This window comes from Scylla paramamosain, chromosome 13, assembly GCF_035594125.1.
Source record: "Scylla paramamosain isolate STU-SP2022 chromosome 13, ASM3559412v1, whole genome shotgun sequence".
NCBI lineage: Eukaryota > Metazoa > Arthropoda > Malacostraca > Decapoda > Portunidae > Scylla > Scylla paramamosain.
In genome coordinates, this window is record NC_087163.1 from 1,204,841 (window position 1) to 1,220,158 (window position 15,318).

Genomic DNA, 15,318 nt, shown 5'->3' on the forward strand with positions numbered 1-15,318 from the left:
TTTCAAAAATATCTGTTTTGGTTGGAGCAAAAATAGTATTGTTCAATGCCTCAAAAAAATCCATTACTTCCATCTATCATTTTGGCACGCCCTTCCAGATAACAATCCCCTCTTCCTCAGTGATACTTAGCTGTTTCTCGCTTCTACACTGAATGTCTTTGGTCTATCCTTTATCAATAATCTAAACTGGAAACTTTACATTTTGTCTCACAAAAATGAATTGCATGAAGTTAGGCATTCTGAGCTGTCTCCACCAGTTTTTCTCACACCCCTTGTATAGAGTATGCTTTACATATATACACACATATACATATATACATATATATATATATATATATATATATATATATATATATATATATATATATATATATATATATATATATATATATATATATATATATATATACATATAGACATATAGACATATATACATATATATATATATATATATATATATATATATATATATATATATATATATATATATATATATATATATATATATATATATATATATATACATATATACACACACACACACACACACACACACACACACACACACACACACACACACACACACACACACACACACACACACTTCTAGTCACATCAGCCCCTGGTGGAAAGGGGTCACCTCATGGACCACCCTACTACACTGCAGGAACTTAGGTATTACTAACAGATGGTGTATCAAAATAAGTGCACATTCATCCTTGATTATTTTTGTTCAGTACTGTATAATTTATGGTTATTTTAGGTTGCTTTACTTAAACCTAATTTGTTATTTTAGTAGATGCATTCCAGATATTGTCGATGGAAATATAATATTCAGTTTCTGATGCTTTTGTGATTTAATTGTTCTCTTGTCCACAGGAACACCTTTCATGAAAAACGCACATCCCTGTCTGCATATGTGCGTTTCACTGAGGCAGCCATGGTGGAGGCGGCTCTCAAAGCTGATGGTGCTGAGCTGGACGAGAAGCATCTACATGTTGACCATAGCCAGGGATCTAACAGGAACACCAAGCTGGCTGTGTTTATTGGCAACCTGGCATTCGGTGAGTGTTTGTGTTTGTGTATTAACTCCTTTAAAAGATTACACATTTTTTTATTTATGAGAATGATAAGTGGAAATAGGTAGGAGTAGATGCTGTCATGACTGTATGTACATATATGGTGGGGGGTGGTTTCCACTCACATTGCTCTTTTTTAATAGGATGAAATCAAAAGCATTTCATCCCATCAACTTTCCTGTTAGTAACTGTCTTCATCCTTTGTCACAATGTTACATCTCTTGCTGTATTTTATTTATTTCACATTAACTGCTTTTCTGCTCTGCTAAGTGCATGCCTTCCTTCTTCCTTTGGCCTTGCTGTGCAAGGCTTTCTACTTTCTCTTATCCATATTCTGTCCACCTCCCTAATGCAAGAGATAACCAGTATATTCAATATTTCATGCTTTTTACTGGTAAACTCTGGAACTCCCTGGCTGCTTCTGTATTTTTCCCTACTCATGACTTGAACTGTTGGAAGAGAAAGGTTTCAAAAAACTTCTTGATTTTGGATAATCTTTATGACTGCAGTTTTTTGTGGACTGGCACCTTCAGTGGGCCTTTTTTTTGTTGCCATGGCCAGAGCCACTCATACATAAAAAGAATAAAACTAAAAAATAGTTATTGTTGAAGTTAGATTTTTTTGTGATTTTTTGTTGAATGAGCTATCTATACAGGACATGATGAAAAGTGGTCATTTACCTTGGATACATTGCTTGTTTTGAATGGCCCTTCATTACTTACCACACAAATGTGTTTTGTTTCCTTAATGAGGTGTTGAATAACAATGGCATTTTGAAGGTTTATAATAGTATGTGTAAATAAAACCTTGTAGGAGTAAATAGTTTCTGAATTTCTTTATTTTCTAAGCCTTTTCCTTTTCTTCATAAGAAAAATAATAGTTAATGAACTGTTACAAAATTCCTGGTTGTATTGCTTAAAAATCTGTTTATGTACAATATTTCTCTCCTAAAGGTAGAAAAGTAAACACATTTACACTGGTATCATACACAATATGGCAGTGAGCAGAAACTATAGCTTAAAAGATAAGAAGTATTTTGACTTAGATAATACGTGGCATTTTGTCCTGCCAGCACCTTCCTGTGGCAGACATAGCAGCAGGTGGAGGGTGCCAGCAGGAGGAGCTTCACACTCTGAACTGATATGACAGAGACTATTATTATCTCTTCATGAATGATTAAATTTTATGGCCAAAAACTACCTAATTAGACAGCTCTATAAGTATAAATAGGTATGTGCTAAACTTTGCAATAATTATGATCAAAGCAAAATAGTGCATTAAGAGTGAATTATAATAACCAACAAGATTATGTGACTAACATAATGACTAAAATCTTGCCAAGCAACGAGGCATTTACTAAAGCCACAGTGAACAGTACTTGGCACATACACTCAGTACTACATGTACACATGATGCTGCTATAAACATGCAGTTTTGCTCCTCAGTTACTGAAGCATCCAGTAATTAATTTCCAACTTAGCCATTAAGATGAGTCTTTGTTACTACAATTTATACAATAACTTAACCTCCATAATAGTATCTGTCATCCCGGCGATCACCTACATTGGGGAAGGGGAAGGGACGTCGATCAGGGTAGGGGCCAGGGCGAGGACGATACTCACCTGTCCTGTAATTGGGTGGGGGAGTGACTGGTGGGGGCAGGACGTAACCTCTCCGCCGCTTCATGCAGGTGTTGCAGCGACTCACTCGTGACTTCAGGTTTCCAGCCTTCAGTGTTTGTTGGCGAGGCTTTTGGAATTGTTGCTCCAGCTCGATAGTAGCCAGCCAGTAAGAGAAAGCAGAGGGGAATAGGTTGCAGCGGCCGTGACCTGTGCACTCAATGAACGGGTTGGAGCGGAAGTCCTCAAGGCATGACCCAGGAGAGATGAGAGACTGGCCAGACCCTTCTGCTCCTGAGTCTGTGTGCTGTAAGACCAAGATATGATGTTACTCATGGCTTTAATAGTTGATAAAAGGTCTACCCTGTGTTATGTGGCAGAGGTTTTAGTTCATTTTGTTTTTCAGTAAATCTGTGTGGTGATAAGTGAAATGGTGATGTGCCTTCTGAAGGTACTTCCAGAAATTCTGTGAATAACTCTGTCCTGAAGATGTGTATCCTCATGCATGTGTGTTGTGTAATGAGAGGACCCAAGGGAAACATAAACATTGAAGGTCAGTGAATTTAATGAAGAAAACTGTGAAAAGGAACAAAGAAAAGAGAAGAGTAAGGCATCATTCAGTTAAAAGAGAAAGTGAAAGAAATGCAATACCATTTTAGGAATTTTTAAGTGTGTAAAGAAAATGTATGGTGTGAAGATGCAGAGTGGTGGAAGGCAAAGAAAGGATACTAAATGATACAGTTAGATGAAACAACTAATCATAAAGAGAAAAAGGCTTACAATTAATCATATTTGCAGAGTAATCAAGACAAAAAGGAAGAGAGTATCCTAGAATAAATGTAGGAATTAAGTGAGTTATTGGGTTGGCACTGCAACTGAAGAGGAAAGTGCAAAAAAAATGAGAGAGATGATAAGAGATTAGAGAAGAAAATGCCGCAAGACTTTATGGAAAATAAGAACCTGTTTTGGAAGGAAATCATCAATGTAAGAAGGGTTGATTGGCAAGCATTAGCATTGATTGAGTGCTGATGGAGAGGGGAGAGGTGCAGATCAATGTTTCTCAAACCTCTCCAATGAACTCGAGATAGAGAGCTCTGTGGCACCCATATCAACTAGAGCCTGTTGTAACTGAGATCATTTTTGTTTAAATGAATTGAGAGAGTTTGAGTGTTAGATGAAGAACAGAATGGATTTTGTGTGGACAGGACTGCTGAGTATATATTTGTGGTGAATGAAATGATTGAGAGGAAGAAGGATACAGATAAATTGTACTTAGGTTTTCTAGATACTGAGAAAGCTTATGATAGGATGAATAGAGAGATGCTAGGTAAAGTCTTAGAAAAGATTGAGTTGAGTGCAAAGATAGTTAACTTAGTGCCAAGTATGTATGTGGACATGAGCTAAATACAGTCTAGGAAACATAGAAACAGACTGGGTGAGGAGTGAGAGAGGAATTAGACAAAGTTGTATATTGTCACTAACCCTTTTCAGCTTTTATACAGAGGAGTTAGCAGCCAAAATGAGAAAAATGAATGCAGGAGTAAATGTGGGGAATAAGATATTTGTACTCTTTTATGCAGATGATGTAGTGGGGATCCAAAGTTTGTTGGATAATGTAGATGGGTATGGAAGAGACTTCAGAGTGAGGTTTAGCAATGAGAAAAGCAAGGCAATGAATGTGAATAGGTCAGAGGATGAAAGTAATGCAGTATGAAAACTTTAAGAGAATGAGTTGAAACAGCACAAGAATGCAAGTGCTTGGGGATGTGGATTAGTCTGATTGGGTGTGAAAAGGCAAAGATTGAAAAGATAAACATGGTGAACCAATGGGTAGGTTGAGTGGGAAGCACGGCAAGGATGAGAGCAAGTATGACATGCTGAGAGAAGTATGGAAGACTGTGGTTGTGCAATGTATAATATATGGTTTGGGGATTTCATGACATGGAATGAAAGTGAAATTAGTTAGAAGTGGGACAGAATAGCATAGCACAGATGGCACTGAATGCAGCATTAGAAGCTTTGAGAGGTGATATAGGATGGAGCACATTTAGGGAGAATGGATGATGCAAGAAGAGCAAGAAAGGTGTATCTGTAGTATGAGAGTGGAAGCACTTGGAGGAAGAGGTGCATGAGAATGACAGACAGGAATGGATTAAAGTTGTGTGGGGGATGAGAATGGTTGGGAAGAATCAAAATGAGCATGAATGAGTTGTGATGAGAAGGCAGAATGGGAACTGAATGGGATATGAGAAAATGGAAGAGTGACATAGACAGAGAAATGAAGTGTGTGGGACTGAATCAATGGAGGAATGAGATGGAATGAAAGAGCATTCTGGATTGGTACAAGAAGAAAAAAACCTTGATGTATGAAAGGTGGTATGGTGGAAGTCTGGGTGGTGATCTCTGAGTTAGAGCACAATGTATGGATGTGAATGCAAGGAATTACAGATGGTCTGAATCCCACAGCAAAGTTTGTCAGGTGTGTGACATGGGAGAGGATGAGACTGTGGAGCATGTGGTGCTGGAATGTGAGAGGTATGAGAGAGACAGTAGAGAGATGATGCAAGTGATTCTGACTGAGTTAGGGCATAATAGCAATGAAAGAGTGGAGAAGACAGGATGGTAATGGATGGTGATGCTGCTGGGACTGTGTAGAGAGACAAATGAAAGGATAATTGAAGCTGTGAAGGAATTTGTTTTGAGAGAATTTGGTGTGTCAGATGTAGGAACAATTAATGTAAAGGATAATGTTTGTTTTTCTGCTCACTTTGCCTTTGTTGTACAGATGTTGCCAATCCAAAGGCCTGGCTAAGGAGTAATCCTGAGCCACCTATATCATCAAGATCTGAATGGTGCTCATTATGGATGAGGAGAATGGCTTTGGCAAATGTGATTACAAGTCCTAAAGTCATTCTTGAAAGAAGTTTAAAATGCCTGCAATGCTGGATACAGGCACCTTTGATAGAGACAAGAATATAAAATACACCATCAGGAATGACTTCTGGAAATAAAAGAAAAAGCACCCACCATGATGAATGAGTATCCAATCCAAAGAGAATCCCAGCCCTCAGGACAGTCAGGAATGTCAAGTGTCTGGCTGTGGACTGCGATGACCAGAGATGGCGCCTCACACACCACACACCTGGTGACAGAGGAACATAAGCTTACACCTAGTAGCAAGTGAAAAAGGAGATTAGCTGAGAAGATATTGAGCTTAATGAAGCTACAACTTACAAGGCCTCATAGTGTTTGGGAAATTTTACACCTTGCAACTTAAAATGTTATACATTAGATAACTGTAGAAGATGAGAGACTGTCTTGCAGTAAAAGAGAGAAGTATCACATTAAAAAAACCGAATAAGATTTCCACAAATAAGAATATCCCCAGTGCCTACTTGGATATGTATTTCTCAATGTCAGGTCCTTCGATGGGCGTCATCATCATAGGCATGGGCTCGGTTGTGGACAGCCAGTACGAATAGTCATTCCGCTGGGCAAAGTCACACACGTTGTTCAGATTGCAGAAGAGATATGGCATTGTACTGAACTTCCGGAGGCAGCTTCCTGAGGCACCTGTGAAGAGAGAGAGAAACTGAAGGTGTAATCAAAATGTGACATAAGTGTATGGTGTGCTTGATTAAAAGTACAGTACTGTATTTACTCATCTGTCTTTCATAATGTAATTGTTGGTATTAGCCACTCCTAACGTAACCTAACATTTAGTGTCGGTACCTATGGACAATTGGCTTCATCAGATCGATGTTCTCTCCTTTTAGTCCGTATTACTGAGGTATGTGTGTACTCATGCTATAACATTGGTACTTGGCAGCAAGAGGGCCACTGTACCATCTAATAGGAAGGGCATGAAAATGAAAACCCTTGTCATGCAAGAAGAACTGAATGTTTTGGCTTAAGTTGACACAGGTGTTCTCATGCATTCCATTTGCGCTGTTTGATATCAAGCCCAGCACATTCTATAATGTCAAGATGACCAAGGACAAGATTTGTGCTTTTACCCTTTACCAAGACATGTGGCTTTCCCATAATTTATATGATTTTGAAGATTGTCTATGAAATCCTACTGTTACATACCCATTAAAAAAAACTTTAAAGATTACAAAAAAACACAAAATACAATGCACAGATGAAGAAATAACCATACCCAGATCCTGTCCATGTGCACGGTGGTTACCCATCACATGTAGGAGGGAGTAGCCGTCCCACATGGCGGTGGTGCCCTCAGGACAGTAGGGGGTGTTCACCTCTTGGGAGTGGCGGGTGATGAGGTAACCTCTTGGCCGAGGGGGAGGACCTGGGGGAGCTGGTTCACCTGACTCACCAGGAGATCCTGGGTGACAAAAAATTCCAAATTAGGGTTTAGTCCACATCACTGGGCCAAAGAACAGTGTGGAAGTAAACACGAAGCTTATCTGAACATACAAAAAAAATTATTTGCATGGATCATATTCTAATGTAAGTAAAATGAGCATAAAGATTTCCAATCATCAGTTCTAATATACTCCAAACCTTGTCAAGAAAATGGAGATAGTACATATCTAAGTCTAATATAGACTTTCCAAATACATAATTCTACATTTTCTAAATAAAACAGATGATTTGCTAATTTGCTGTAATGTATCCATATGATGGAGAGATAGCTGAGACAAGGTATCTGTACCAGGGTTTGGGTGGAACTACATAATTTCTTCCCCTACCAGACTTTGTCTCATTAGTTACGATCTGTGCTGCGGTCAAGTTTTTGCTTTGAGTTGCAAGCTAAAATTCAAGTTATGAGGCAGCTTCAGATATATTACTGCTAGGTAGCACAGTGAATGCCACAACATCTGCCCAGCATTCCTCTTCTCACTTGTTAATTCACACACACACGCAATATATATATATATATATATATATATATATATATATATATATATATATATATATATATATATATATATATATATATATATATATATATATATATATATATATATATATATATATATATATATATATATATATATATATATATATATATATATATATATAAAACAAGAATTGACTAAATAAGGGAAAAAGATGAGTTAACAGAGAGAGAGAGAGAGAGAGAGAGAGAGAGAGAGAGAGAGAATTGTGACTTTGACAACCATTGACCTTGATAAAATGGCTGATGATGCAACATTTTCTCTCTCTCTCTCTCTCTCTCTCTCTCTCTCTCTCTCTCTCTCTCTCTCTCTCTCTCTCTCTCTCTCTCTCTCACGTAAGCTAACAGAGAAAGAGAGTGGGACAGAGAGAGGAGGAGGCAGGTAACAGCCAATCACGAGTTAACTGCATGTTACAGCTCTGCAGAGATATGGTTAACTTCTTTGAGAGAAAAACCTTACTATCTTTCAAAAATATGTAGTTGACTGTGTGTCAGCTAACTTTCCTGCATTTTAAAACCTAAGATGTTTGTAAAATAAATCAAGCATTTGATAATTATGAAATATGTTGTAATTTGCAAACAGTTAGTTCATAAAATAAAACAAATGTTCAATAGCCTTAAAGGGTTGTTATACCCAAAATTTGGTAAGCAGAGGTTTGTTATATCAAGGGTCTAATGTATTTAGAAAAACATGCAAAAAAAAAAGGGGGGGAGGGCTGGAACAAATTTGTGGCATTTCAGTTATCTTCAGTAGGAAAAATTTATTTCATATACAACCAAATTGAATTACAAGTTCAGTCATGGAACAAATTAAACTCATAAGTCAAGGTACCACTGTACATCAAGGATACTGTGCAGTAACAGATATATATCTGTCAAAACTCAAAACAGCAGTGCCAGATTTCTTACCTGGTAGGCCCTGAATTCCTGGCAAACCATCCTCGCCTTGATCTCCATAGGGACCCCTATCACCTGGTAGTCCTGGTAGACCACGTCGGCCAATGTCACCAATTGCACCCATGCTTCCCTTCTCACCATCACGGCCAGGCTTGCCCATGAAGCCGGAGGTGCCAATGTTACCTAAGGGAACAACAATCTTAACAGTCAGATACTTGCCTGCAGCATGTGAAAACAGTGCAGATACTTGCCTGATTTTAGCAATACCTTCTTGTCCTGGGAAAAAAAGTATGTAGCTCATAAAAATGATTAAATAATTGTTGAGCAAATATGACTAATTAGCTTAAAATTAAAACAATATCATCAACACCTCAACATAATGCACAGCTTTTCATGCACTGAACTATCAGCACAGATGTAAGAGGTGAGCATGTACATGAGCCTAGAGTGTCTCTGACTTAAGGCCAGTTTCTTTCTTGCTGGAAGAAGTGAAGGTGTTTCATCTTGCTCACCAATATCACCACGGTCGCCTCTCTCCCCAGGAGTACCAGGAATTCCTGCTTGGCCTTCAAATCCTGGGTCTCCTTGCTGGCCCTGAAATGGTGAACAGCATTCAGAGGCATGATCTATACACACACTATGAATAGTTACCTATATCTTATAAAAAAGACAAGTGTGGGAAATATTACATAATAATTTAAAGAAATCACATAAAAATATACATATCTGTAAATATCTGTGAAAGATATTGATGATGATAATAGTCAAGGACATTGGAACTTTGAAAGCCAAATGGTGCTGAACACTTATTATATGGAAAAACACAAGAATGTTTTTGAAATGAAAGTTAAACTAAAAGGGAATTCTGAGATGATGAATACTGATATGAGAAACAAAATACCAGTACAACTGAGCTGATCCACAACACAATGGTCTTGGCATCACTTGTGTACAGAACTCTCACCACCTCAGATTGAATTCCCAAAAGAGCTCTGCACACACCCTCTCAAATGCAAACAAAAGTGGTTATGGGATGGTATTTCCAATTGTACATGCACCAGCTAATACTCTTGTTCCATTTTTACATCACTGTATTTAGATATTGAGTTGGATAGCTTCAGTGGCTTAAAAACAAAATTATAAACCGGAGAACATTACTGAAACAAAAGATGTGTAGCTCTCAACAAGGAAAAAAAACTAAGGATAAAAGTAAAGTAAAGGTGCAGTTATGTATAAAGTAGTGGGAATGGAGGAGGAGGAAAATGAACAGGATGGACTAACAGTCTAAAGCCACCTTCCCCAAAACTCTTCCTACTGCTTTCCCTGGCCTGTCAGGCAGGACTAAGAGAGAGAGAGAGAGAGAGAGAGAGAGAGAGAGAGAGAGAGAGAGAGAGAGAGAGAGAGAGAGAGAGAGAGAGAGAGAGAGAGAGAGAGAGAGAGAGAGAGAGAGAGAATCTGCCCTAAACATGAGCATAAACAAGCTCATCCACACTAGTGTGTCCCATCACATAAACAGCTGATGACCAAAAGATACTTGATAAACTATAACACATAAAAATGAAGATGCACATGGAAGCAAAAACATGAAAGAGAGGGCAGGAACACACTGGAGTAGCTCAGCTTGTCACATTATCATGCAGAGTTGTTTACAAATGAATTACAAATTATCTCTGACTTATCTAAAGGAAATTCAATTTTTAAGATCTACAGTTACATAGGAATAGTGTTGAGCTTTACAAGCCCATCCATTTTGTTCTGTGTTGGTCTTACTTTGGCACCAAAGCTTCCAGGTCTTCCCGGCAGCCCTGGGAGTCCATTGATGCCTGCATCACCTCTTCTTCCTGGCAGACCCGGGAGTCCTTGGAAGCCTGGATCTCCAGGAAGCCCTGGCTGGCCTGGGGGCTGTGTGAGACCTGGAATTCCGTGTTCACCCTGCTCACCTTTTGGCCTTGAAAGCAGATAAAATAGATGGATTGAGAAAAACTAAAGTTTTTTGTCATATCACAAGATAATGACTAGCAATGTCTGAGATCTGAATTTAAAGATCTGTGGATGCAAATATTAGACTTGGTGAAGTTGAGGCTGTGACTATCAAGCTATTATATTTTTATAGATGCACATGTGGAAGTCTTAGTTTAGCACAGTGACTTTTGATTTTTGAGTAGAAGAGGAGGAAGAGTAAAAACCCAAACATTTCAAATTTCCAATGGATCTGGGCATAAACAGCGGATAAATTATTCTGATAAATACATCTTATGGTCCAATAAGTTGGGCTGATATCTCAATATAGCAGATGTGCCTCAAACAACTAATATATTATAATAAACATAAATCTAAATCATATTCCAATATAAATGCTTGAATGTCCAGTAAACCAGATACATTCCATTAAGCATAAATTTTGTACTGATAAATTGACTTGATACACAACTACAAACAACATTTTCATTGTCCAATGTGACACTTGATGCTAAGCAACAACTTTCAAGTCTTGATTTGTGAGCACTGCAGGAACAGTGTGACCTTGATGACCAAGCCATCCTTGACTGTTGAGGATCAGGAAACTGTTCTTAAACTCCCTTGTACAGGACACAGAGCTGCTCTTCACTTCTGGATAGCATGTTTTGTTGCATATTCAACAAAACACTAAGACATAGCCAATCCTCTGGACTGAGTAGAAGGCAAACTCCTGTCCTAATGATGTCAATACATTAGTGCCTCTTGAGAAAACTTCATCTGCAATCTAAAATTGAAACTGAAAAACTTCAGTATATATTCCCTTTTACATGTACACATCCTTCTTTTGCAGGTAAAGACAAAATATGGATGCAGATATTTCCTATGATGAAAATTTTCAGTGGATTTCCATTAAGTATGGATACTTTGTACATTCAAATAACCAAGACATTTGTGGTGCAAACAGCTTCTTGCCTGCTCCACATGAATGGCAGTATACTCACCCCATGAGTCCTGGTCTGCCCTGTAAGCCTGGAGGACCTCTCTGGAAGCCCTTCTCTCCAATCTGGCCAGCTGGACCATTCAAACCTGGCAGTCCATTCCTTCCTGGGGGACCGCTGAACCCTGGGGACACACAAGGTTGGGTAATCCTCTCTATTAAGACAGGAATGGGATGGGAACACAAAATGTGCCATATACATATACTGCATGTGTGTGTGTGTGTGTTTACCTAGTTGCCTAGTGGTTTACGGAAGGAGGACTCTAAGCTCGTGCTGTCCCATCTCGATATCTACTCTTATCCAGTTTTCCTTAAAGTCATGTATAGTTATTGCATTTTTTACTTCTTTTTACAACTAATTTCAGATTCCTGCAGTCCTTTGCAGGAAACTGTTCTTCTTAATATCCCTTTTACATACCATTCTTCATCTTCTCATGCCCTCTTGTGCTTCTAAAGTCTTACCACCAAATCACTCTGGTCCAATTTTTCATAGCCTGACAAGACCCCACATAAGGGAATCAGGTCACTCTCTTCTCTCTTCCAAGGTGGGCAGGTTTAGTTTCTCTAGTTTCTCTTCATACAATAAGTCTGTGTGTGTGTGTGTGTGTGTGTGTGTGTGTGTGTGTGTGTGTTTACTTATTTATTTTTTTTCATTTAAACATTAGACAGGACACTGAAAAGGTGTAAGGATGTGTGGTGTATGTATTAATTAGGATGTTGAGGTGAGTCTAAAGATGGATGAATGATAGACTTCACAATATACTTGTACATATATCTTTATGTGGGAATATCTGGGATGGAAAAGCATGAAGTAATACTTAAAGAGTCATAGTTGCTCACCACACATGCAGTGAAAAGATGTACCATTGCTACACCCTGAATTGTTTTTGTTGTGTGCATGTCATCGGAGATATTAATGATAAATTCCAGGATGAGGTAAGATGCTATAGATGGTGTCAAGCTTGATGGGATAATAATGCGCTGGTGCCAACTTGAATAGCCTGCCAAACAAGAATAGGAGGCTACAAACAGTAAACAGGGTTTTTATGCATGAATATTAGAATAAGAAAATGAATAGTCTTGTGTTATGCCACACCATGACAAAAGAGATTGGTTATACATAAATATGTTGAGGTAAGCACAAAATAGGTCCTTCAGAAGCAGGAGATTGTTTAGGAATGTAAAAATAACTGGTGATGAAGAGTGTGCTATGCAACATAACCTATTAGTTTTCAATCTTAATGAGAATGCATGGCATTAAGGTGTTTAAAGTGTAGATATCAGGAAGGAAAAGTATGAAGACTAAAGTAATCAAGGATCAGAGATGATTTTAGAAGTTCCCTAAATCTCTCATCCACTGCTACTTAGTCAATCAGATTCTTTTCCCTATTCTCATCTCTCCTTCATGTGTATTTATGGACCATTGTATGTTGGAAGAAGGTATTTGCAAGAAACAACTCTGCACTACATCCACCAGGTACTCCCCATTCTCATTTACTTCATCTACTCCCTGCTTTCCTATCTCATTACTTCCTGCTTTTCCATTCATATCTCTAACTAATTTTAACCTCCTCCCTCTCTTAATTTTCTTAATGCAGTTGTTTAAATCATTCCAAAATTTTCTCATATCCTCTCCCCTTTCTCATTTCCTGTGTTTACAGATACATATACTTAGATCCATGCATACCTAACTATCTCTTTTTCCCACATTTCACAATATAGCGCAAACACATGGCTAAATAGACTGTTAACAGTAAATGCCTCCTCTGTTCCCATCTCTACTTCTAGAAGTGTTGTTCCATTGTGTAGCTTATAGAGTACTTCTCTAAATGTTAATTTTGGTCAAAAGTGTGCACAATATCTGATGGGGCTGGATGTTGTACTGCAAAAAAAAGCACAAGTACTGAATAACTCCATGTCCTTTACATTTTCAAATGTTCACAAAGAAGAAGAAAAAAAGTTGTCAGCTGACACATAACCATCAATAAATAAAGGTTATCTAAGGTTATCTAAAGATAAGAAGGCTAGAATTTTGTATTACATGCAAATCTAAACATGCAAGAGGACAGTAAAGGATAGAAAGGAAAAGTGTAACACAGGGAAAAAGGACACTGAAATAATAAACAAAGTATGAAAGATGACAATATAGAAAGGTGTATGGAGATAGAATGCATGACATGGAGGGAGAAGACTAGTATATACAAGACTAGTATGTGTTAGGAGTAGGGTTTTGGAAGAGTTACAGTAGCAGACAAGGCTAAAGGCAGCATCATACAGACAGGGAACCAGCATAACTTGCCTTGGTCTCCAGGTGCACCCGCCCGACCTGGCAGAGCCTCTCCAGGGAATCCTTTAGCTCCTCGTGGGCCATCAATGCCAAAGTTGCCAGGCTGACCTTTCTGGCCTGGAATTCCTGGCCGGCCAAATCTACCTGGCCATCCCTCTCTGCCTTGTTCACCACGTTCACCTTTCTCGCTGGGGCTCCCTGCAATGTAGCATAAAGATGGTTGGGATGGTCAAGAGCTCTGCAGTCTGAATTACCACAAAAATTTTATTTTTGCAACATTTTACCAAGATCAATAATTGTGATGTCATGAAGGCTTAAAGACTGCACCTCATAGCAGTGGTAATAAATTGAACATTTATAGATATGAACATGATGGAGAAACACCAAAGATAATCACAGTGACAAATTTGCAATACTTTCATTATTTTCTTTGTCAAGGATTCTTGACTTTTACTGACCTTCAGGGCCTTCATATCCCACATCACCCTCATCACCTCGCTGCCCTGGCTGTCCTGGCTGCCCAGGGTATCCTGGCTGGCCTGGGTTACCTGCCATACCCTGCAATATATGGGGTGTATCAGTGTAAGAGAAAACCTGTGATTCATTCCATGATGTGAGGAATAGGCTGATTCACTCCATGGTGTGAGAGAGAGGCTGTGATTCACTCCATGGTGTGAGAGAGAAACTGTGATTCACTCCATGGTGTGAGGGAGAGGCTGCGATTAATTTCACTCACAATCTAGAAATATATAGCAAGAACCATGGACAATAGTGTTCCTTATTTTTTAAAAACACAGTAAATCCAAGCACACAGTTTTCTCCATTATATCAGTACAGTTCTGATAAGCAAACATTACATACCTTGATGCCTGGCAAGCCTGGCAGGCCGTCCCTTCCTCGGATACCACGTGGCCCCTGCAGACCAGGCTCACCCCTCTCAGCAGGCTCCACACCCTGAGTGATGCCTGGCAGGCCACGATCTCCTGGCAGACCCCTGGCACCCTTCTGACCATCCCTTCCATTAAGGCCTGGGAAACCTGGGTCACCCGGAAGACCTGTGCAGAAGAGCACCATAAAGTTGCTCATTGTGGCGTAATAAATATTTGAGAAAATTAATGGGTAAAAAGCATCTATATATTTCAATCTAATGAGTTGGAGGTCACTAAATGGCAAAAAAATTAATTTGGCACAATCATCATCTTCACGATACATATGTACAGTATGTCTGTATGCCAAGGTCATACTCCCAGTGAAGGAGGTTATTGAGACATGTCATCTACATACAAATATCCACATTCACAAGTGTTCCTGCACCTTTAAGCTTTGAGGGTTGGGACCAATCTTAGCTGTCCACAGAGTTACTCAGCATTCCCAACTCTTTCCACATATGGATTCAACATCCATCTTGATCAGCTAATCTGACCAGTTGTGAGGGGAACCTCCTGTCCAGGCCCTTGGAGCCTCATCACCATACATGTGTTCACACCTGTCCTCCTCCAATTCCTATCACATGCAGCCACTTTTTCTTGCCTTACCAATGTCCCTCTTGCATCTAA

The 15,318-nt window shown here is 38.9% G+C and overlaps 1 protein-coding gene across 1 annotated transcript in view; it reads right to left on the reverse strand.

Annotated features, from left to right (window-relative positions):
• Nucleotides 1-1,899: 1,899 nt before the first annotated feature.
• The window catches only part of LOC135106290 (collagen alpha-5(IV) chain-like), a 46,519-nt gene continuing 33,100 nt past the window's right edge, over nucleotides 1,900-15,318 (reverse strand). The window contains exons 22-32 of the mRNA XM_064015153.1: nucleotides 14,624-14,817; nucleotides 14,221-14,320; nucleotides 13,775-13,960; nucleotides 11,480-11,600; nucleotides 10,290-10,467; nucleotides 9,032-9,113; nucleotides 8,532-8,702; nucleotides 6,861-7,046; nucleotides 6,094-6,271; nucleotides 5,726-5,840; nucleotides 1,900-3,005 (exon numbers count right to left, since the gene is read on the reverse strand). Coding sequence (XP_063871223.1) covers nucleotides 2,601-3,005; nucleotides 5,726-5,840; nucleotides 6,094-6,271; nucleotides 6,861-7,046; nucleotides 8,532-8,702; nucleotides 9,032-9,113; nucleotides 10,290-10,467; nucleotides 11,480-11,600; nucleotides 13,775-13,960; nucleotides 14,221-14,320; nucleotides 14,624-14,817 — 1,916 coding nt within the window. The 3' untranslated portion in view covers nucleotides 1,900-2,600. The remainder of the gene's footprint in view (nucleotides 3,006-5,725; nucleotides 5,841-6,093; nucleotides 6,272-6,860; nucleotides 7,047-8,531; nucleotides 8,703-9,031; nucleotides 9,114-10,289; nucleotides 10,468-11,479; nucleotides 11,601-13,774; nucleotides 13,961-14,220; nucleotides 14,321-14,623; nucleotides 14,818-15,318) is intronic.